This window comes from Amphiura filiformis, chromosome 16, assembly GCF_039555335.1.
Source record: "Amphiura filiformis chromosome 16, Afil_fr2py, whole genome shotgun sequence".
NCBI classification, from domain to species: Eukaryota; Metazoa; Echinodermata; class Ophiuroidea; order Amphilepidida; family Amphiuridae; genus Amphiura; species Amphiura filiformis.
This window is the reverse complement of record NC_092643.1, coordinates 20,014,789-20,040,369: the sequence shown is the minus strand read 5'-3', so window position 1 is coordinate 20,040,369 and position 25,581 is coordinate 20,014,789. Positions and strand designations below refer to the sequence as shown.

The following is a 25,581-nucleotide window of genomic DNA, read 5'->3' as shown; positions in this document are numbered from 1 at the left end:
TCTATAAATTTGTATACGGTATTATCGCAAATCTAAATTATTTGATGCATTCAGAATGTAATTTAGTGTGTCTGATGTGCTCTCAGGTCTCACAAAAACACTGTGCAAACATCACTATCCGATTCCTTAATTAAGTTTTGTAGCCACTTATCTTTGTATGTCCATCTTTAAACAAGCTCCACAATATACTGAACATTCCACACTCAATTTACAGGTCTGGAGATGAATACTATGTTACAGAAAATAATGAAAACTACATGTAGTTACCCCTAGTTTGTTCATGCATTACGAAAAATATTGTTGGTTTGAGGTTCTATCAAAATGTGTATAACAATGCCCCACATGATAGTAAACTGAGCTCAAAAAGAAACTTATAATTTTTTACAACTTGTGAATCACAAGGTCATATCTTAAAATACTGTCAATCAAAATGAACCAAAATTACACACAGGATTACCTTAATACTCTACTCAAAACACATGTCAGTAACCAAGCAGTTGTCCAACTGACACAACGGCAAAATGTACTGTCATGGGACAGCTTCCTGGACTTCCTTCACTTTCACAGCCCAACATTTGGCTCCCAGGACAAAAAATCTGTCAGAATGCACACAAGATCCTTGCACAGATGATAAAACGGTGCTGCTTTCTGCTTTTCATACACTTTTTTTATGAAACAGGACTGGGCTGTGAATGTGGTCCAGGAAGCTGTCCCATGTCAGTGCATTTTGCTGTTGTGTCAGTTGGATAACTGCTTGGTTACTGACATGTGTTAAGAGGAGAGTATTGAAGTAAATCTGTGTGTAATTTTGGTTCAATTTGATGGACAGGATTTTAAGATATGACCTTGTGAAAAATTATAAGTTTCTTTTTGAGCTCAGTTTAGGTTGTAGTTACCACATTTTACCACATTTTTATTCACACCATCTAAACAACTGGAGTAATGAGAAAAAGATGAGCTTTCTTTGGATGCTAAAGTCTCAGTTTGGTGAGGACAAATTGGGAAATGAAGCAGTCGATCTTGTCAGACACCTTTAATTTACACATATGTGATGCGATCAAGCAAAATCAGTCGGAACTCGGAAATATTAATTTTCAGTTTCTGATGTGATTGCAAAAGGCATTTACAAAGCTGCATTTTGCAGAAAACCCCATTAAAATTGAAAAACCAGTTCCAAAGATATGAGCGATTAAAGAGTTTCCAAAACAAAAGGAAACAAAAGAAAATATCTCCTATGTTTGGCTATATCTCAAAATCAATATTTCCGAGAACCGACTGATTTTGCTTGATCGCATCACATATGTGACCCATCACATCGAAACACGGCAGTTGTCGTCAAAAATGAACTTGTAGGTTTCTTTACCAGACTAAAGGACTGCTTTTAAGCTTTAAAATGACACCTCTTCCATTGATGTCGCATGTAGAATGGTGATTTTATGTGACAAATAGAATTCCAATTTCTTATTATTTTCTTTATTTTTCGGGGCACATTTTCTTTATTATCTTTAAATGTGGGTTTCCGACAACTGCCGTGTTTCGATGTGATGGGTCACATATGTGATGCGATCAAGCAAAATCAGTCGGAACTTAGAAATTTTAAATTTTGATTTTCTTATATGAAAGTAAAAAGCATTTACAAAGCTGCATTGTGCAGAAAACCCTATTGAAATTGAGCAGCCAGTTCCAAAGATATGAGCAATTAAAGAGTTTCCAAAACAACAGGAAACAAAAGAAAATATTACCTTTGTTTGGCTATATCTCAAAATCAATATTTCCGAGTTCCGACTGATTTTGCTTGATCGCATCACATATGTTTGAATGTGTCAGTGATACTATGATTAATGGCTGTTGTTTAATTTCAGAATTTGTTTTACGCAGAGTTTAAGACAACCGCAGAGTGAGATTTCTGTTACTTTTGTCACATTATAGCTTGGAATTTGGGCACTGAGTGGGAATTACATACATCACATGGTTGCCAATAATATTTCTAACTTTCACAGTCAACAATAGTTCCTTTGAAAGATTAATTAGATAAAATTAGGCAGGCCATAAAAATATTTCTGCCTGCCGTACCGGGAACTAACAATCAAATCTTTGCTAATGTCAGAAAATTTCTGCAAGATAGAACTGTTTGATTAACATAGCGGTATTATAAGCTTTTATAGCTTAACAAAAATGACCTATGGATGCACTTTTTAGTGTATTAAACCAAAAACAATTAACAAATACAGTGTGACAAGTGCAATGATAAAGTGCATTTTGCAGGTCATCCCAATTTAATCTCAAGATTTCTGCATAGACTCTACAGAGAGTATCCCCAATTTATTCTCAAGATTTCTGCATAAACTCTAAAGAGAGTATTCCCAATTTATTCTCAAGATTTCTGCATAGAGAGTATCCCCAATTTATCATCCCAATTTATTGCTCAAGATTTCTGCATAAACTCTAAAGAGAGTATCCCCAATTTATTCTCAAGATTTCTGCATAAACTCTAAAGAGAGTATCCCCAATTTATTCTCAAGATTTCTGCATAGAGAGTATCCCCAATTTATCAACCCAATTTATTGCTCAAGATTTCTGCATAGACTCTAAAGAGAGTATCCCCAATTTATTGCTCAAGATTTCTGCATAGAGAGTATCCCCAATTTATCATCCCAATTTATTGCTCAAGATTTCTGCATAGACTCTAAAGAGAGTATCCTCAATTTATCATCCCAATTTATTGCTCAAGATTTCTGCATAGAGAGTATCCCCAATTTATCATCCCAATTTATTGCTCAAGATTTCTGCATAGACTCTAAAGAGAGTATCCTCAATTTATCACCCAATTTATTGCTCAAGATTTCTGCATAGACTCTAAAGAGAGTATCCTCAATTTATCATCCAATTTATTGCTCAAGATTTCTGCATAGAGAGTATCCCCAATTTATCATCCCAATTTATTGCTCAAGATTTCTGCATAGACTCTAAAGAGAGTATCCTCAATTTATCATCCCAATTTATTGCTCAAGATTTCTGCATAGACTCTAAAGAGAGTATCCTCAATTTATCATCCCAATTTATTGCTCAAGATTTCTGCATAGACTCTAAAGAGAGTATCCTCAATTTATCATCCCAATTTATTGCTCAAGATTTCTGCATAGACTCTAAATTTCTGGGAACTGCATTTCCATATTCCTGTCCTCTTCTTAGCCCTGAAACCCAGGGTGGCCACTCATATATAAAAGTTGTAAGCATGCGTGTGAATGCACTTCAGAAAAGCACCCTTAACAAGGACAACCATTGTGTCTTCAAAATGACCCTTAACAAGGATAATAGTTTGTTAACCATACCCTTAACAAGGACAAAGTTACAAGTGGATTAAATCCAACCCTTAGCAAGGATGCATGATCAATTTTGAAGAAAAAAGTAAAAGACATCAACTTTCAAGGTTTCTTATTTCCTTTATTATTATACTCTAATTGGATACTTCCTAACTGGATTTGGTATGCTTAGGCCTACTCAGTTATCATAATTCAACATAATTATCGCCTGCATTATTAGGGCAGTAGGCCTCTATTTTATTATGACGATTGTAGGGGTAGGAATGTGAGATTAGATTTAACTACCCTTAGCACGGACACATGGTGTCAAAAATGACACCCTTATTTGCTATAATCAATGATTTTGAGACCCTTAACACGGGCCCGTCTGCAAGGGCCCGTGTTGCAATAAAAAACCACCCATATTCCGCGTTTTTGTTCACACGCATGCTTACAACTTTTTATATGAGTGGCCCCCCTGGGCCCTGAAATTAGGAATTGCAGGAGAATAAACAAGTTGTACTACTGGATTATGCTTTGAGGAACGATTCATGTTCATCTAAATAACAAGAAATCAGTGCCATGCTTTTTCAGGAAATAGACATGAAGACTTCACAAAAAGTAATGCAGCTGTTATAAATATGCCTATAGCTTCAAAACTATCATTTTCCCAATATTTTAACATAGAAAGAATGATGGCTTAGTTACGCACATTTTGATACAACATTCGTCCAATGTTGTTCAATAATAACAACACAGTAGTGGTTTTAAAGAAAAATACCTGAATTTGAAAGTTGCAGTTTACAGCGATCGATGGTTATTACACAAGTACTGTAGTAGCATGTAAAATCTGCCATTATCTTTACGCTGAATTCAAATCAGTACAAATAACTGCAGCTTAAGTTTGGGTATTTTTCTTGAAAAACACTGCTGTGTTGTTAACATTGAATGACATTGGAGGAATGGGGTATCAAAATGTGTGTAAATAAACCATCCTTTCTATGGGGGTTGCAGATGTTGTTAAAAGTGAAATGATTATGTTCGTCAGTGACTGGATTTACGCTACAAAACTATGGAACACTGAAATAACTGAAAACCTTTTGCAATAGAAAGCAGCCGTGGCAAAAGGGTGATCTTGTAATTTTAAAAATCACTAACAATACTTCTTTTTGTCATCATGGTTGAGGTTAACTTTTCTATTTCACTCGCATGGAAAAGGGTTATGTCACACAAAGTAAAACTATATTTTGCCATTGGTTGATTAAGGGGGCTGTCATTCTCATCAGAATGGGGGGGTCATGAATATACTGGGGGTCATTCTTTACACTTACAAGTTTTTTGTGTGAGCAGCACCTTAGTTCCGGCAAAGAATAATTTGTCTTCTGTGTAGGTGGAAGGGGGGGCATGAAAATTTTAGACTCAAGATAGGGGTGGGGTCATAAAAAAATTTAGCCTGCGATAGGAGAGTCATAAAAAAATTGACTCCGGTCACCGACATATTCATGACCTGGGACCCCCCTACTGAAGGAAATGACACCCCCCTAACTTTATGGCACATACTTTGGCAAAAGAATGCATCTTCCTCTTATTGCCTTTACAAGTTACATCATTTTACCATTGAAAAGAAGTTGACCAAAGATAGGGCAAAAGGAAGTACACATGTTAGTGAAGTAAATATAAGATACACCCTTTTATCACATTAGGGCTGCGACTTGCATACTCTCTAAGAAAAATCATACTAGAGTTTCTAGACAGAAAACAGATGTAAAGGGGTGCTTAAAGTTAAAATCAATAAAAATTAAACTTGAGTAGACTGGCTGAACACTGCTAGTCATGACCGATCCAAATTTTAACCAGAATCAGGCAAATTTCTTCAATTCTTCAATTCTCTTGCCTAACTGGCAATATAAATTGCACTTGACCAAATCTATTTGGTGGTGCGGAATCTTTGGTATCACAAAATAGCCACTGGTAATAACACTAAAAAAACACTATAATAATGAAACACTTTCATATTGTTTTAATGTGCCAGTAATAATAAAAAGTGTATTTTAATTACCCCCATGGGCACTACGGTCTTCCCATATGTGTGCCATCACATCAAAAGGGACCTCTTGGAGGGGAAAATAAAAATTGAGTTATTTATACAAGATGAAAGCTGATTATCTTAGCTTTAAAATGACACCATTTTTATCAAAGAATCGAATAGAAACATTGCCAAACTTGAAAATCATGTTTTTAAGAAAAATCGGTTTTAAAATAAAGGTTTACATAAGAAGTGAATTCACATGGGTAATTTATTCTTACAGTTGTGCAAATTTTATTAAGGGATCCAAAATGAGCGTTTATTGCGTTTCGACAGTATTTTTTGTAGGACATGAGAGCACCTCAGACCTATCGAATTGCATTCTGAATCTGAAGCATGTCTTTCTGATATCAAATAATTTTCATTTTTGAAAATCACAATATAATACAAATTTTATGACAAATTATAAAAATTTGATATTTTACACATTTTGATATATAACAGTCCTCAAGTAAATTATATAAATCTAATGACATATTCTTAAAGTGTATGTAGCAGGGAGGAAAAGCCGACGGTCAATTGAAAATTTTGACCTTTCATATTGAAGATATGGATTTTTTTCCCAAAAGGACCTAATTTTTTTGGGTGTTTTGGGAAAAAAAATCCATATCTTCAATACGAAAGGTCAAAATTTTCAATTGATCGTCGGCTTTTCTTCCCACCTACATACACTTTAAGTATAAATCATCAAAGCACAGAGCCACAGCGCCATTGGTGCTCTTGTTTTGGGTGTTTTGGGAAAAAAAATCCATATCTTCAATACGAAAGGTCAAAATTTTCAATTGATCGTCGGCTTTTCTTCCCACCTACATACACTTTAAGTATAAATCATCAGATTTATAAAGTTTACTTCAAGTACTGTTAAATATCAAAAATATCAATTTTAATGATTTGCCATAAAATGTGTATTAAATTGCGAATTTCAAAAATCAAAATTATTTGACATCAGAATGACATTCTTCGTATTCAGAATGCAATTCGATATGTCTGATGTGCTCTAATGTCCCACAATAAATACTGTCCAAACGTTCATACCCCAGCCCTTAATATTCTGGGTATTTCATATTGATTTTCTTAAAATATCCACTTCAAAGTTTATGTTTATGTAGAAATTGAAAAATCAACATCGGACATGATTTTTGAGTATGTGTAAACTTAAACGGCCTGTATCTCAAAATGCCCATTGCCGCGAAGCAGATGGATGTTTAAAGACATTCCCATGACCCAATGGGGTTTCTGACCTTGGTATGTCTGGTTTTTGTACACATGTGGCAAGTTGACCATACTTTGCATTGGGATTGTGTGCAAATATCTGACGTTTTTATCCTATTATTTAACATTGAAAACATCGAGACTTAGGAATAAAATTAATGCAGTGGGACAATATGAATGTTTCCTGTAAGAAAATCAAATATCAGTCCTAAGTCTCAACTATTAGCTCGTTGGCTGCAGTTTTAAAATACCATTTTGTGTGTGTGGCAATGGGGACTTTGCCTCTAAAATTAGGTTATATTGGTCAAATTTCCCAATCATAGTGCATTGTAGGAATGCCTTTAAGCCTCCTCTGGCCGCGAAGAGGTCCCTTTTGATGTGATGGCTCACATATAGTACTCGGCAGGCAGATCTAATGAGGCCCCCAATTCTTTTTTACCCATGTTGAAAATCTGACAAGATGGGGGGGGGTATATAGCCCTCTTTGTAACCAATCCAAATAGTTCTTAGAGGCCAATAATTTGGCAGTAATTATTTGAAATCCCATGTTTGTGGTTGTTAGTAAGAAATACTTGTTTTATCATCTACATGTATATATCTATGCCTACAAAAAGTGATAAAGACGAAACACAGTGCTTAAGAAACCCGCTTCTGGTCCATGAGGGCAAAGCTCTGGTGATGGTGACTTGGGAAAAAAATGGTGTGAATTCATTTTGCAACATCTACTAAAATAGCTTAAAATTGCATACTTTTGCCCTGCCCATTGTTCATCTTCGATACATTACATATTTATACTGGATTTGTTGCTCTAAATTATTTACATAATGGAGGTGTTCAACTGTTGTAAATTAGGCCTGGCATTACTCAGAAGATATCTTACACTCCCACAATGCATTTCTTCCCTTTACTGGTTTGTTATTCAGTGCAACATGGGTCGATAGAAACAAAAAAAATTACCTCGGTTATTAAAGGAAGTCTCCGGCAATCACAAAAGTGTGCCTTAAATGTAAGAAAAATAATTATCAAGCACGAATCATGTGGTTTTATTTAAAACAAATTCATACTGACCATAAAAACATCCGTCTCTCAACCCGCGATATTCCAAATTCCCCGGGCTCCGAAATTGTCGAGTGCAATGACGTCCCAGTAATACAAGGAAGGCTGACGATAATTGAGCACAAATAACCACAACGTCATTGCACTAAGACAAATTCAGCACAGCAATTTTGAATATCGCGTGTTGAGAGCCGGCTGTTTTTATTCGTTTTTATGGTCAATATGAGTTTGTTTTGAATAAAACCATGTGATTCGGGCATGATAATTATTTTTCTAACATATAAGGCATAATGTTGTGATTGCCGGAGAATCCCTTTAACAGAGCTCATCCAGATCTTGCAGTTGAGTTATTTGTTGTCACTCGACCATGTTGCACTGAATAGCAAATCAGTACAGGTATCTTCAGGGCATATCTACCTATTTAATGCTGAAACTAGTCGGTGAATGAAAACAAACTTGACAAAAATTGATCTTTAAACTAAATTAACATTTTTTCTATCATTCCAGGCATCTTTACCAGTCAGTTTTACGAGGAACAACTAGCCTCTTCTGCAGACTCAGCAGAGACTGACGATAATGATGTCCTTGAGGACATGACCTCCACCACAGGCTCTACCATGGATGAGCGGTTAGACTCTGCTACTCCCATTACGTCATCTACTTCACTGCAAATGCCAGTCATTGCCAATGTCATCTCTCTTTCTGAATGACCTGAAGTACATCAAACATTATGCTCTGGAAGATGAATATGTCGTTGACTCTAACATTTATGTGTGGCCTGCACATCTAACATTACCTCTGATTGGTCAATTACATGATATCTTTACTTTAATCACCAATCAGAATGGAGCTTTGAAAATAATTCACCCCAATATTTTTGTGTGGAGAAATGATTCTAACAATGTTGCTGATTGGTCCAATTGAAAATGAAAACTTCTTTTTGGCCAATCGGCAGGTAGTTCTCATGGAGTTAAAATCTTCCATTTGTTGATTGATTTTAAAAACAATTAACTTTCAGTACCAAAAATTACACATGTGAAAATTACCACATTTACAGTATTAAATTCATGTATACTCTTATAAATGCCACCAGGCTTTGGGGCTAATAAAGGGTATATACGTACATGTAAAAGTACAGTTTTGATACAGTAAACACTCACCAAACGCTGTATATACAAGGATGTAAGTTTTCAGACTTTTGCCTGAATTCAGGCTTTTTTGTAGTCCAGATTTATGCAATTTCTTTTATTTACGGCCCGTTTTAAGGCCATTCTGGTCATTTTGATGCTGTTTTACAAGCTTATTTAGACTTATTGTCAACGGTGGGCTTTCATTCCTGGATAACTGTTTGGGACTCTTATTCTGGAGTGTGCCATCACAGGGTGATACAATTATGTGACTTGACTTATCTTTACGTTCAAGGAAGATGATTACGAGTGATGGAGAACACTATCACATGGAAATGGCCTTTTTGAAGTGCATATTGATACAACATTCTGGACTTCTTAACAAATATAAAGGAAACCTAAGGTTGATGGGTTCCAGGTTTTTGCCATCCAATATTGCAGTCATGATTTTCAATTGAAGCATGCTCGGAAAATCTCACATGCCATATTCTTTGCATTTGAATTTTTTTCATTGAAAGAAATGGTGGGAATGTTATTGGGTTAATCTGCTTAAAGTCCACACTCCCCCTGTGGGGAGTATGAATTTCAAATGGAATTAGCACATTAGGCAGCTTGATTTGAATGTCATACACCCTCTGTGAATGATTCAAACTGTGAATCTTGCACAGAAGGAGGGTAAATTTTGGTTGGTTAATGGTTAATTCCATTTGGAATTCATATTCCCCCTGCAGAAGATATTTCCAAAATCTTCCACAGGGGGAGTATGTACTTTAAATGGGTTAGCCCATGAGATAGGAACTGTTTATTAGAGAGAATATGTGACACAATCTGGTCCAAGGAGGCTAAAGGCAGCAAATTTGAAATTGAGATACAGACAAAAATATGGAGTAACAAATAATAAAACACTTTATAACAAAATAGACATCACAAAATTTCGTAACTTTGGAACTAAGTGTGCTAGACCTTTGGTGTTTCCAGTATATGATAGCCTAATGTTTGTATAAGGTAATGATAGTAACTCAATTTTCAAAAATGCCTCCTTTGGCCTTCGTGGACCAGATCGTGTCACATGTGGTATTGATAAAGAAATATATATGTACATTATATGAATCAACAGATTTACAATACTTGTGTGCCAAATGTTTTTAGATAGTGTCAATTGTATATTGTGATTGTATTATTCAGATTCTATAAGATTTTACTCACAGATTACTTCCAGAAAGTAGTCCATCTAGAAGTACCCTCGCCATTCGGTCGGGCGGTAGAACTCTTCTTCCCAGTAATTGTTTTTGCCAAGATTTGGCTGTTCCATCTCACGCCTTCTGACATGAAGGGGGACGGTTACTGTTGTATTCAATGGAGAAAATCACAAAGCATGCCAAAAAATAAATGTCTTTTGAAACAATTCCAAAAGTTTTGATTATTTTATTAGGGAAATCAACTTCCACTTATTACCAAAGAATAGGCAAATCTTGAGAAAATGCTAAAACTTTGCTAATCCTTTCTTTTTTGTGTTATTTTAATTAAATGATTAGTTATAAGCAGGGACAGGCGATTTGCGCGGAACTTTTTTCCGCGCAATCTCCGCGCAATTTGCTATTTTTTTCCTATGGGCAGGGATACATGATTTGCACTGAAATAGAGTTCAGCGCAATCTCGCAAGCAATTTGCTATTTTTTTTCCGCGCAAATCGCCTGTCCCTGGTTATAAGAATGAAACATGTATTTTCCAAAAAATAGAATGCATAAATTGAAATATGTACCAGTTTTTAGACTTGATTGTCACAGCATGTGAAAAACACCCTATTGGTAAAATGTAACTTTTATTGCCAGTTTAGAGTATATGTGACATAATCTGGTTCATGGGGGCCAAAGGCGGCAAATTTGAAACTGAGATAAAGGTAAAAATATGGAGTAAAAAAACAATAAAATACATAAGAATTATTGTAATGACCTTGTGCTGGGGTTTCAGAATGAAAAGAGAATCCATTGCACAGTGCTTAGGTTTGGGTGCCGAGAGCATTGCAGAGGATACTTTTTGATGGACTACTTGAAAATGCATATACTGTATTTTCTTCAGGAAAACCGTTTCATAAATTTACATTTAAGATCATTGATAAATACACAGAAACACATGTTATAAGTTTTCCGTATCTTTTGAACTTACCTATAAAATCTGTTTGGGTATGTTGTACATGTTCATGTTGTTGTTATTGTTGTTAGAATATGTTAATATCTTTCCAAGCCTCATATGGTGCTTTATACTGTATATGTATAGAGTAGCATTGAAACATGAATTGTTATTACTTTTGATTTAAATATTTATGTTATTTTGATGTATTTATGGAAAATATATTTTAAAAAGTGCTCAACTTGGATAAACTGAGTGCTCTAAACTTGACTAATCTGTGAAAAAGGTACTTCCAGAATCAGTAACAATAAAAGCAATTAATTTTAGGTATAAATGCTGTAAAATTGGTGCTCCTAATTAAAGGAGGGATTTCTGTCAACCATCCTAACCATGGCTTCCCATTTGTGTATGAAATTTTGAAGTTACTTTACCACTTGAGTATTCTTAGATTTTTGTAGTTAAGTAAAATTGTGGAACAATGATGTAATATTTTATAAGGCATTACATTAGGGGTGTACCCAGAACTAGGGAACCCCAGGGGACAGTGACTCCTAATAGCCCCAAATGGGATGATTTTGCATGTTTTTGCATAAACACCTGGGGAACACACATTCTTCGTTAAAAGGCCTATTCAGTGATCCCAGAGAAAGTGTAAAAAAAATTAAAATTCTGTATAGCCTAAAAGTGAATAAGTCATTAAAATTGTCAGTAGGTATTTTTGAAATGAAAACTGGCGGAAAACAGCAGTATTGACAAAATTGGAAGTCCCATTCAAATACATGTAGCTAATTTCTCTACTTTAGTAGATAAATTACAGATTCATGTAAATTGTCTTATTTTGTCTTTAATTCATAGCTTTCCACTTCACCACTAGCAGGCTATGTTAACACATCTATGACACTAGCAAAGGTGCCAAAATCTAATGATTTTTACGATCATCTGGATGAGCAAATCACTGAATGAGTCTTTAAAGCAGGCCTGGATATGTCACTGTACATTTTTGTTGAGAATTTAGTTTTGTACTAGTACTAGTATATGTGTGTGTGTAGAAAGTCTTGGCAATAGAGTCAATATTATTGTCTAAATTATTACATTGATTCTTGAGTAATATATTTATTTGAAACGCAATTGAGAAGTACAATTTCAGAGTAATAAAATTTCAATTTATAAGTCGTAGGGCTATAATTGAAATCCATACACCCCCTTGGAAGACATGACCTTAATCTTCCACTACAGCGATTATAGGTTTCAAATGGGAGTCACCCACTCAGGTAAAGCTATTCTATTTGAAATTTACACTCCCTGTGAGACTTCTATCATGGTTTATAGATTTCAACTGGAATAGCGCAATTTACTTGGGCTGAATCTTTTGTTGTCTACCAACTGTGCATGTCATTGTGTGATGCTTGTTGGTGATTACTGAGTCTATAATCTATGATTAGTGGTGACCAAAAAGCACAGGGGGAGGGCAGGGTTCGATTTAACTTGTGTCGTGGAGCAAAATGCTCCCCATTTTGGACAACCTGCTACACAAATTTCAGCTTGTATAGCAATTTTTTACAATGTATACATATGCTAATATTATAAGAACATAAGGTTTTCGCTAAAAATTGCTACGCACATTTTTCAAAGTAAATCGAACCCTGGGGGAGGGGGATTTGTAGTGGGAAGGTGGGTATGGGGATGTGCGACTGATTTGGGGTGCATATTTTCAGGCTTTTTGATATGAATTAATTTTGGTCATAATTTTCAGAAGACTGGATTAAAGATTCAAAATTTTGCAAAAAGTCAGGAAACATTTTTTGTAGTGTTTTAGCAAAATTGTCCTTTTTTTCCAAAATAATACATTTGTTTACTTGGAATGCAAATTACCAAAACAAGTGAAAGTTCTGATACAAAAGCGGATTAACTTGATTTTCAAACTTTTTAAAATCAAGGACCCTATAATGCTGTCTTTAAACCAACACCATACTTTAAAAAAGTCCATGGTAAATTTTCGAAACTATGATCAAAAGAAGCTCATATTTTCTTATCAGTTATATTTGCCTATATCTCAAAAGTGAGAAAAGGGATATATCGGTTTTTGCATTTCCTTTCTTTCTTCAAATGGTGAAAATAAACAAGGAAAAAAATCCTTACATGTAATGATGAACATTTGTATTTACATTTTAGAGTAAACTATTTGTATAAAAAACTACCAAATGGGAATTCCTTCCACCCCACCCCTCCGAAAAATATTTGTTTTCAAAAGTCAACCTAGGAGGGTAGGTGTGTATTGTAGATTTGATATAAGTATTGTACATTACATTTAGTACTACAGTCAGTGTAAATATGATTTATAATAAAAAACAGAATATTATTATGTTATGCTCAATGGTGTCATTTTGTGTATTATGCTGGGTGTATTTGTTTTTATTCATGGACTTGGGTTAAGCTAATAGAGAGATTACGATTTCCAAACGTAGGCATAAGATCTATTCAAAACCACTCTCCTGTATCGAAGCAAGGTCACATATTAAGCCAGTTTTAAAGATTTTCCATGTGCGAAATCAACATAAAATGTACGGTCCACGTGCTGCGTATGGAACATCGCAATCTCTCTAATATAAATTAATGACCTTTATATCAACGAGAAGTTGATGAATAAGTGATATTGATAATTCAGAACAGTGCATTGTGGGTAATTTTGAGGGGGGATGAAAAGTTCAGAGCTTACAGTGTTTCAATGACAGTGAATTTGTAAAAAAAAGTGGTAACTTACTATTTGTCTTGCACATTGTCTTCACAGCAATTGTTTATAACGGGCAAAGTATAAGGTGAGCGTGGTTAAAACTGGTGATGTAAAAATCATGTATTTCACAGTAAGTAGCAATTCATTCACACAGCCCATCAATGGTGTTAAGCCCATATCATACTAGCAATTGGAACGTGTGATTGCAAATATTACCCCCAATGTACTCTGTTCCAAATAATCAATATCGCTTATAGAGGGAATCCATGTGACGTCACACGCCTGCCATCTTGTCAGGGATGGCGCGGACCTCCAAATAAGGGGTCCAAAATATCTTTTCCTACACAAAACATTGTAATTTTAAGAGGTCCAAACACAAGAGGTCATGGACCCCTTAAAATGCCAACCCTGCATCTTGTAGGAACCGTAGCAACATCTAACACCAGAGGACGTGCTTCCAGATTCTGGACACCATACTGCAGCTCCCAGACTTACTTGGCTTCCTTCTTCCCACACACCAGCAGAGAATGGAACGCCCTCAGGAAGGACCCAGGAGACTTCACCTCGCTCGATACCTTCAAGGCAGCATTGAGCGATGTCTCCATGTAACCAGCCGGCATCCTTCCTTTTTATCGCACATCACCTTGTATATATTTTGCACCTGATTCTACCTGCAGCCATATTCGTCATAGCAGGTACGCACAACTGCAGTGTGAATATATTCAATTCCTGAAGCACACACTTACCAAGAAGAAGAAGAAGGTACTGGCCTTTTTCTGGTGCCTTTATTATTCAATCATTCATGCACAAATACAAAACAGCTTGCCAATTCATGACAACAGTTGCGTGATGCGCTGCGCGTAGTGTCCACCGCCGATATACGCAAATCAATTTGTCCCCCAAGATGGCGAAAGAGGGAATGTGTGGCTGACATCACAAGGTATCATCTGTTACACAGGTTGAATAGGGCCAGGTACTCAGCAGCACCTAAAACCTAAAGGTCAATTGGGCTTCACTCAGGGCCATCGCTAGAGGGGGTGTGACACCACTCATGCAAAATCCGGTCTCCATCTGCAAATCACAGTGAGTGGTAAAGAGTGGTGTGTGTTTTCTTGGCACATGAGGGGTTGATTTTATACTAATGTGCAATTGCAATTTGCTTTATAAAGAAATTTGGAAAATTTGTAGTTGCACTTGACCCCTTACCCTTAAGGGGGTTGCCTTAGGGTGCTGATTTATCAAATGAAAGACCAGTTTCCTATTTTGCCCATCCGATCATTTTCTCAGACTTATTCATCAACTGACCAAATCTTCCAAGTCCCCCAACAGAAAATTTGTTCCCGATTGCAGATTGCAGGCTCCTGGTCCCCTTTTACATTCCACTACAGGCTTGGGTTATGGGTACGGGGACTATGTGGTTTAAGGTTAAGTGTACATGTTTAAAGGCGTTGGGTTCAGGAGATATGGTTATGGTACAAGGTTACTCTCTTCCTTCCTTCCTTCCATATACGTGCTTACCTCAACTGATTGAGTATCAACGCACAGGCTTTACATGCACAGTTTTGCCTATGCACGATCCTGGAACCTAGGATTGATTGCAGATATCAGAACCGGGGATGGTCCCCCTTCTCTTTCGAATAGCTCTGACACTTAACGTGCACAGGGGTGGACTTTTCCTGTACACGGGACCAACAGCTTTATGTGACTTCAGAATCACGGACGTCGCACATACACTACCTATACCTGCATGTGCTAAGCAGTGTATGGGGCGAGAAGAAATTCTACAATTAAATTCTGTGATGTAACTGGACTTAATTGAAGGATTCCTGACCATATAGGAACTTTTTGGGAGGGAAGAGAATTTTCACCTAAGGCAAGCCCAAGGCTCGAACCCTCGCTGGCCGACAGCGCAACGCCTTAACTGCTCGGGCATCTCTTAATGTGAAAGAGTGAAAAACCCGCTCTTCAAAAAACAGAGGAGAGTGAATAATTAAAATTACTTCAAGTAATGTCCCTTACATCATACCTTGAAAAGTTATGATAAGGGACATTATTACTCTTTTGCAAGAATGGTTTCCCACTCAATAGGAGTGGCATTTAATCTTTTCATTCTTACATTTTAGAGTACGTTTATGGTATATGGCTTAGGCTTACGGGTCCTGATACATGGTTAAGGGTTAGCCATTTTGAAATTTTCCCCCAAGGGGTATGGCTAAGGGCAGTGGCATTGGGGAAAATTTAGAAAATCCCATAGGAAAATTGCCGAAAAGTAGCTTGTAACCAGAGTTATAGCTAGCCCAAGTTGAGTGCCGGCTAATTTTACTATCCAATTAGAGGGCTGGCTCGAGGAACAATCTTTTTAGCGAACACAAGGGATCTGGGAATAGGCTAAGGGGTATACCCCCCCAAAAAATTTTGGTTTTGTACTCTTTTTATGATGAATAAAACATTTGTGGGAAAATATTTTAAATTTTTTTTTTTTTTAGTTCCGGTCGGGTGCCGGTTCGTGCCGGTTACCCCCGACCGGCACCGACCAGCGTGGCTATAACCCTGCTTGTGACTCTACTTAATCAGACCCGGTGCCCCCAATCATAGTCGGTGCCCCCCATAGGATGACTCACGCTGTGCCAGTGTATATGGTTGGGTTTAATACAGGGTTACGGTTATGGACGTGGTTTGAGGTTATTAAAGTTCCAATTTTTTTACATTTTTGCTGGGATCACTGAATGGGCTTTTAAGGGCATATGGGTTTAAAGCTTACAGGGTTAGGATTACAGGGTACATGGTTTAGGGTTAAGGGAGTGAGGTTAGGGTTGGGGGTTCTTAAGTTAGTGGTAACTAAGGGTGCAGGGATGCACGGCAGCTTTGGGGTGTATTTTCAAGCTTTTTGGTAGCCTATATCTTCCGGGTATATCTTCGGGGTACAATATGAGGATTAATATTCATAAAACTGGTTTAGCTATTAAGGATGGGGTAGATTTATTAAATTGAACATAAAACTGATCAACTGGACTCACAGTAACGCACCTTATCCTTGGTTTTGCTGAACCATTCTAAGTCTTTATTAATCTAACTTACTTCCTTAATTACTCAGACTTAAATGGACATATCTCGAAATGCCAAGAAAGTATGACCCCCCCCGCCCCCGAGTGGTGTCACATGAAAGAGAAAAAGTAAAGAATATAATAAAAGGTTCCCCCCCCCCGGATGACACTCATTATAAGACCCAGGTCAATATTCATACGGGTCCTTTTCGTATCTCGAAATGTCAAAAAGGTATGACCCCTGCATGGTGTCAAATGAAAGAGAAAAAGTAAAAAATGTAATAAAAATAATTTCCCCACCAGTGGTGGCACTGCTCATAAATGGTTAATATTCATATTTTGGGTCCTTTTCGTATCTCGAAATGCCAAGAGGGTATGTATGACCCCAGAGTAGAGTCAAATTTAAGAGAAAAAGGGAAAGAATATAATGAAAATATTTTTCCATCCGGGGTAGACACTCCTCACAAGACCCGGTCATTACTCATAATTTGGGTTATTTTCATATCTCATAATGCCAAGAAGGTATGCCCCTGAGTGGTGTCAAATGAAAGAGAAAAAAGTTAAGAAAATAATAAAAAATAATGAAAATATTTCCCCACCCGGTACCGCGGTGGTGGTACTCCTCACAAGACCTGTGTCAATATTCAGATTTTGGATCCTTTTCATATCTCAAAATGCCAAGAGGGTGTTACCCCCAAGTGGGGTCAAAAAAGGAAAAAAGGAAAGAATAATATAATAAAAATATTTTTCCACCAGGGGGTGGCACTCCTTATAAGACCTGGGTCATTACTCATATTTTGGGTTATTTTCATATCTCATAAGTAGTCCTTCAAGAATGACTATTGGCTGAGGTTTAAAATCTATGGCTTTGCCGAGCCCCCCACCAATAGCCGAGGTACTTATTGAAGGACTACTCATAAGGGGCTGTGTAATAATTATGAGCCCTGGTGGAGGGTAAAATTGGGGGGGGGGAAGAAATTTGGTGAGCTGAAAGAGGGGGCAAGCAATTTTGGCCAGCCGAGGAGGGGGCATAACCAATTTTGGCACACATTAATGGGGCGGCACCCTTTAAATAAAATGCTCTAAAAAGTCTTAGGAAAACAGTACAGAAATGCTTTAATATGCAAATTTGGCATGTGCAAAGGGGGGGGGGGACTTTTTTGACAGGCTAAGGGGGGGGAGCGATTTTTGGAGGGCCGTTCGGAAACTCCCTCCCCCGGCTCATAATTATTGCACAGCCCCTAATGCCAAGAAGGTATGCCCCCTGAATGGTGTCAAATGAAAAGTAAAGAATAGAATAAAATAATTTCCCCCACCTGGGGGTGACACTTACCATAAGACCCGGGTCAATATTCATATTTTGGGTCCTTATCTTGAAATGTCATGAAAAGTATGAGCCCCCATGTCAAATGAACCTGATGAAAGAGAAAAAAGAAACAAATGTAATAAAAATATTTTCCCTACCAGGGCTTGAGACTCCTCATAAGTCAACATTCGTATTTTGGGTCTCAGTTCTGCATAAAATACCTCGAAAACAAATTTACCATAATCTTGAATGGTACAAGGTTTCTCTCATAATGTAAAAGAGTACAAAAACTCACTCTTCAAAACCAGTGCGAAGCCTAGAGTGAAAAATGAAAGTCGCTCCAAAAGAGTGGAAACCATTCTTTCAAGATGCATGTAAGGAACATTTCTAGTCTATTTCTCCTTTTCGAGTAATGTCCCAGTATTATATTTTAAAAGAGTCGTTTCCACTCTTGTGAGGGGTGCTTTTCACTCTTCTCTCAAGTTCTCAGTCTTTTAGAGAGTGAGTTTTTCACTCTTTTATATTGAGAGATAAGGTTTATGGTACATGGCTTAGGCTGGTAACAGTGAGGGTATACATGGTTAGGGTTAAGGGGCTGTGCAATAAGTATATGGTATAAGCAATATTTTGGGCTAAGGAATATTTAGCAGGGCCAAGGGGACAATCAAGTTTGGCAGGCCAAAAAGGTGGGAAGGGGGTCAATAAGACACTCTAAAAAGGCTTAGGAAAACAGTAAATGTTCTCATGCAAAATAATGTCCTGCTTGCTAAATTTAAAAACAAGAAAAAATGAAGAACAAACGAATTAAAAAAAGAAGGAAAGGCAGGAAACATGTGAAGGGGTGACAAAGTGTATAAGGGATAGCCTACAACTTTTGGAAGCAATTAATATAGGCCATATTGAAAAAACCCATAATGAACAAAATCAAAGGAAGAAAAAGAAAGGAATGAAGAAAGAAAGAAATAAAGAAAATAGAACAGATAGAAGTAAAGAGAATTGAACCAAGTTAGAAGTTAGAATGGGGGAAAGATAAAGAGAACGAATGCATGAGTGAAAAATGAATGAATAAATGGATATATGCTATGAATGAATTGTTAAATATGTATGAATGAATTAATGGTTGAATGAATGAATGAAAAAATTCGGGGGGAAAATAAAGGATGAATAGCTATGAATGAAAGAATTAATGAACGGATCTGATGAAAAGAGGGAAGAAGAAAGAAACACCGGAAAAGAGAAAAATAAGGGAAGGAGAGAGAAAATAATTGTATTAATAAATAAATTTGGTATTTTCTAATCACAGACGCAACTCGTTTCCGAAAATCATGTCAAATATCGTCCCGCATACCATACCAATCTTCTAGCCACCGCCCATATTATTCGTCCAAGTTCCGCATTGGAATCAGGTTGGAATAAGCCATTTTTACACAGGAAAGTGACACCATCTGACATATAGGCTACCGGTATCTGTGGTTTATCCATTTAGTGCGACACGACCATGCAGTGCACTCGAATTACGGGTAAATTTTATTCTAAGAAAGATAAAAAGAAACATAAATGGCATGTAACACTACTTTTGTATACAGAAATGTCCAAAAGGGCAAAATAGCCCCTTTCAAAACTTTTGGAATCGTCCATATGTGGACGATGACCGCGGCATGCGACAACTTCTGCTTGATATCTGAGCAATTTAAATGCCCACTTATTTCGCTCTTCAAAACAGTGTATGTCAAAACATCATAAACATAGCAGATCCCGTCATACATTTACTATCTATAGTTTTACAATTATATGTAAAATAAATCAAAATTATTCTATTTAAATATTATTTTAATGATAATATGTCCTATTTTGCGTTATATACTGATAAAATATTAGTTTTAATATATTATTTAACTCCGCTATATTTTACTAGGCGAACACGGCTCGTGCGTTATTATGGATGATAAGCGCTAAGCTGCTGCAAGCACAAAACAACGAGAGCCTTGGTGCGCTCTCTCGCTAACTCAACCCGCAGGTGAATCCCCAACGAAGACAAACAACAGGAGAAGAGAGCAGATAGCCGTAATTCCATCGATATTTTCACGTGGAAATCGTCCGATCTGGAACTTTTTAGCGCAGATCTAGGATTAAAAAAGTGCAAGGAAGCGATTCGTGAAGTTGTGGCGGAAGATCGATGTGGATATTTTGAGTAAAATTGAAGGTAAGATTGCTAATCTATCGAGGAACTGGTATGTGTGCATGCAGTGAGTGGTATTGAGAGAACGTATTACGTAGTTGTACTGTGTAGCCGTGTTGTGTGTGTGAGCGACATGTTGGTGAGGCTGTTCATCTTCATGAATAATGGCGTGATGTTTTATTTCGCCTGGCGGAACCAGCTGCGTTTGCGGTTCGCCATCGTCATATATTCAGAGAGTGCGTGAGTTTCTCTATGAAGATAATTTATTTTTACATAAGTCTTGTCTTTCATTTTAACATTTATATCTTGATGATGTTCATGAATGTTCAGATATTATTTTGCAAGAATTGGGATGAACTGATCTATTTTCTGTAATCCCACGTCCATCATCATTCATTCATCCAGTCAGTGGCCGGGTTCAGCAGCGCCGGCTGGTGCCAGGTACATTTTTTTTCTTTCATGAAAGGAAAAAAACTGCTTTGTGGCGTTGTTAACATGTGCATGTGATTTATCTGTCACGCAGGGAATACCCTGAACTGAAATGCATGTGTGTGTGCTGTGTGCCTGAGTCTGTGAATAATTACAAGATTAAAGGTGTTGTTGAAGTCTCTCTATGCAAAATAAGAAGAGGTCTTGTAAATATATATTTTTGATAGAACTTAAAGATAAAAGTGTTTAATCAATTTAAAGCAGTTATTTACTTGAATGTTTTATTGCTAGGAAAGGTCATTCCAATTCAATGTCCATTGCCAGTTGCTGGCAGGAAATATTTTTTGTCCAGGTTTCTTGTTATTGTTTATACTAATTAATTTAGTCTTTCATTTTTAAATCTTTCATTGTTGCACTATATATTTCAATGTATACACAATTGATCAAATTGATGTTTGTGCTTTCTTCATAAGAATTCATTTTAACTTGGATGTTTATTTGTCAGGGATGAACTTGAAGAATATTATTTTCAACTGCAATGTAAAATGAACAGCGGTGGTTTGAAGTTAAACAATCCACACCCATTCAACCAAAAATGATCTGTTGAGTACCAAGTATGTCTACTGTACACACTATGTGTGTGCAGCAGCACTACAGTGATCTGGCATTCAGACTGTGTTTGTACAGAGCTGTGCCCTTGAAGACAAAATGGCTTCCCTTGCTCAGCTCAGCGCATTGATTGTAGTCACATAGTCAGCTATCAGCAGCAACCCCAATGGCCATCAAATATTCATGCTCAGTGCACACTATGTGCGTACACTGTGCATTATCATGCTGAAGCAAATAGCAGCTGTTGTGTTGTGGCTTTGTGCTGCCATGCAGTGAAGTAAGACGTACTCGTTCAAAGTCCAATGAAAATATTGATTACATCTTGGCTTCACAGCCAGTGTAAGCAACCCTGCCCAACCACCCTGTTGTTGCCAACCATTTTTATCACAAACTGCCCTATTCAGTCTCAGACAATGCTCGATATTTTTGTTCTGCTGAGAGTGATAGGCAGAGACAGGCATGGCACCATATAAATCTGCAGCTATTCATGGTCAGATAGGTCATAGGGTATTAATGGTTTCAACTTGGCTGTGACTTGTAATGCAAGACAGGGAAGCCATAGAATATATGAGAAAGCATACTACTGTGGTTTGCTATCTGTAGTTTAGTTGAAATCAGGAAGTGTAACAGTGTAATATGTTTAATGCAAAGGACATGGGTTGATGTTAGTGTGTATAAACTAGTAACACCAGGAAACTGGGCTAGGGAAGAAAAACACATCCTTTGTTAAATTCTGCATTTATTGAATGACTTCAATGAGTCAATTCTTTCCTGTAAAACTCTCTTATTTGATTTGTTAACTATTAAAATATCGATACCCGGAGTAATTATTCAGAAGAAGCCAATTCAACAGACCTCCCTCTCTCCTTGAAGCAGAAACTGAAACTTTATCAGGGATCAGGTCTGCGATCAGTTGGGATTGGTAGCTATGTTCCAAGGGTCAAATGGTTTATACCAGCATGCATGGCAACGTCATACCAGTGCTCTCATTGCAATATGACCCAAAGTTTGCCTCGGGTAAACACTGACTGTGCTTGGCTGGTGTTGTCGTTTTAGTGATAAATATAATAGGGAAGTATTCCGGGCTTTGTGGGAGATGATGGTGGTTGAATCTTAACTTTAGCATATTATCATACTTGTGTAGTATCAAATGGTTCAATGCCATCTTTGTCTGAATTGTATGGGGGAAAGATTACATTTTATGATGGGCAAGTGGTATTGATTCAAAATTCAATATTTTATCTGATTTGCATTGGCAAAGTTTGTGGTTGTAAAAGTTTTTGTCAAGTTGCTGATATTGCAAATGGCTGTGGCAAATGTCCAAAATATTTGTGTATTTGAAGTTCATGGACTTCACACAGTACCACACACTCATACAAAATGGGTGACTTATTAACAAGTTTGGTCTCTGACTCTGAGGGAGGGATTTGGGAAAATCCAGATGATTTGTACTTGTTGAAGAGAAATATCAATTTTGCCAATTGTCTGCAGTCTGCGCCACAGTGGAAGAAACAATAGCATATTGTTTACACAACAGTGTACTGAAGTATTGTGTGTATAGTTAATTGAACCATTGAACCAAAGATCATATAAAGTGAACAAAGCCTTGTGAAGGTTGCCAATCACTAGGTGTGTCATGTGTGATGGCACTCTTTTTACTGGCTGGCTGGCCTCGTTGGTGGTTGCCTGCCTGGGCAGCCTGCATGCAGGGATCAACAACAGTATTGATATCTTGCATGAATTCATTATGTATGCATTGATGCTCACACATTGCATAGCAGAATCCATAATAACAATGGTGTAATATCACCAGAAATCCTTCAGGTTTATCTTCCTGTCTTAACAATAGATTATTAGCCACTGGCCTAGACTTAGAGTACTTGGTTGCTACAATTTGTGTGACCCAGATAAACTGTTTTCGAGGGGGAAGTGTTTCGAGAAGGAAACACCAAAAGATTGATTAAAATGTGAAAACATTAAAATACAGCAAATAATTAGGATTAACACTCTGAAAAAGAAACCATTGAATGTTCTACTGTTGCTGTCCAGCAGGGAGGGGGGGGTACTAAAGAAATACTGACTGTATTGGGCCTATAACAAGGTTTATGTTTCTTTTACGCAGCATTTCTAAGGGGCTGTATTGCATCAGTTCTTCCTACTTATCAACAATGAGCCATATGCCTCGGGACAATTTGGACCCAAGTTAGTCACTTGGGCCTGCCATTTAGTTAGGGCCCCAAATGTCACATGAGCTTGACCTGTTGACCAACACTTGTTCAAGTTGTTGTGTGTTTGTTTCTTCTTCCCAACTACATATTTGATCGGGGGGCAAGCAAATTTTGGCACACCTTCATGGGGCACCTTTTAAATAACAGCCTAAAAGGGGAAAAGGAAACGTACAGTAAAGAAACGCTTAAAAATATGCACATTTTCCTGCTTTCTCCACTCGCAGTATACAATGTACTGTATGTCTTAACCATTGAAGGTGGAAATTGAGATCCCTAAAATTTAACATGGGCTGAGGGCGGCAAAGACATTTTGGCAGGCTGAGATGGGGAGACAAGCGATTTTTGGCAGGCCGAGAAAGGGGCAAACATTTCTTGGCATACTGTTTGGAAATTTTATCTGGGGAGGGGCATAATTATTGCACAGCCCTTACACTCTACACAGTAGGGTTAGAGATCTGTGTTAGTTCCGGGGTTTAGTTCATCTGATCAATCATGTTTAAAGACATGGTGTAACATTTCCATAAGAAATGGATTTGTAATTTCTTTTCCTCAAACTCTCAGAAATGCCCCCTTTAAATGAGGCAAAACAAAGAAAATCGCGATTTAATTCCAACGCTTAGGGACCGTTGACCGTTCACAAACACTTGTAAGGGGCCTGATGCAAAAAGGGGGCTCTGAAATTTTTTATCCCTCTGAAGGAGGGGGGCATTAAAAATATCACCTTACTTTTTCTTGTAGAAAGTGAGTTTACACTATTTTCTATGAGCTCTAAAATAATTTCACTCGCGATTTCGAGTGAGCCTCACTCGCTCAAAAGTGGCGCAAAATCTCACTCTTTCTTGGAGTGAACTGTCAGCCAATCAGAAGCGCCGAAAATCGGCCGATGTTTGTTGAACTTGTGTAACAAAATGGCGAACAGTGTGTGAATGAATGGCGAAAAGAAAGCGGATTTGATGAAGAAATAGACAGCATACTCAATAGTGATTACATTTGTGTAGGTCATAACTCGTAGCAAGTATACACTTGGTCTGGAGACAACGGCGGCAGTAAGCTTAAGTCATATGTGATCAGTTTGTTACCGGCCCAGTGCCGGTTAACATGTACGCATATGTAAGCTTATGTAGGTTACGCCGCATCACGCTTCTCCAGACTGTGACCGTAAACATGGTATTTGCCAAGTGTTATGTCCTACACCTAAGTGTACTCACCATTGAACAGTTTGACTATTAGCTTCACTAAATCCATAGTTTTTCATCATTCATCCCACACTGAAGTTCGACACATTGTGTATGTGCTTAAGCTTTAGACCAGTTCAATATTCCTAGACCGGGCCGTACCCTAACCTGGGGCCTAGCCTCACAACAATTTAAAGCACATAGTAGCTGTTATGAACTGCTGTGATATTCTTGTATATAAAATAGGCCTAAATGAATAAATAAATAAATAAATGCTCTTTTCTGATTCACTCTTTTCCGGAGTGAATTTTTTCACTCTTTCTTGAGAGTGAGCTTCACTCTAAAAGAGTTGTCACTCAGATGACTCTTTGAAAGAGTGAGATTTCACTCTTTTTGAGTGATTTTTCACTCTTTCACATTTAGAGAGTACATGTTAGACTAGTATTTTGATCGTATAAGAATGGGACACATCGTTTTATTAGGAATCTCAGATTGTGTCACAACTATACATCGCACCTATAGAGAAGTATGTTACAGACATGTAAAAAACATTGAGGGCATCCCCCTCAGCAAATGTTACAATATGGTTTTAAGCAGGCCCATACGCAGGATTTTTTTTGGGGGTGCTGATTTGGAAAACTGGACCTTTTTTCCAGGGGGGGGGCGATTTTGAGAAAAGTGCACTTTCATACCAAAAACATGATTTTTTTGCTCGCTACCCTCGCAAATTGTGATATTTTAGGACTTTAAAAAAAATACTTTTGCCAATTTTTTGGGGGGGGGGGTATGGGTCTGGTTTTAAAGTTTTAAAACTTGTGTAGCCTGTATTATTGTAACCCAGCAGGCTATTTGGAGCATGCCAACTATTTTTACCCAATCACATAATTAAAACAACTTAGAACATGCTTTGATGTAGTATTACTACTTCAGTTTTCTGTAGAAAGTAAATCTTGGTCCAAGGGTGCAT

At 37.3% G+C, this 25,581-nt stretch overlaps 1 protein-coding gene and 1 long non-coding RNA gene across 7 annotated transcripts in view; both read left to right on the top strand.

Moving 5' to 3' along the window:
- LOC140135701 (uncharacterized) overlaps positions 1–10,295 on the top strand; it is a 28,199-nt gene extending 17,904 nt beyond the window's left edge. For 4 of the 6 annotated variants that reach the window (XM_072157291.1, XM_072157292.1, XM_072157294.1 and 1 more), the window contains one exon: positions 8,164–10,295. In XM_072157291.1, coding sequence (XP_072013392.1) covers positions 8,164–8,366 — 203 coding nt within the window. In that variant the 3' untranslated portion in view covers positions 8,367–10,295. The remainder of the gene's footprint in view (positions 1–8,163) is intronic. The other 2 variants (XM_072157293.1, XM_072157295.1) reach the window with 2 other exon arrangements.
- A 9,571-nt stretch (positions 10,296–19,866) lies between these two features.
- Positions 19,867–25,581, top strand: part of LOC140135700 (uncharacterized) — a 32,261-nt gene continuing 26,546 nt past the window's right edge. The window contains exon 1 of the long non-coding RNA XR_011856558.1: positions 19,867–20,197. This is a non-coding gene — a long non-coding RNA (uncharacterized lncRNA). The remainder of the gene's footprint in view (positions 20,198–25,581) is intronic.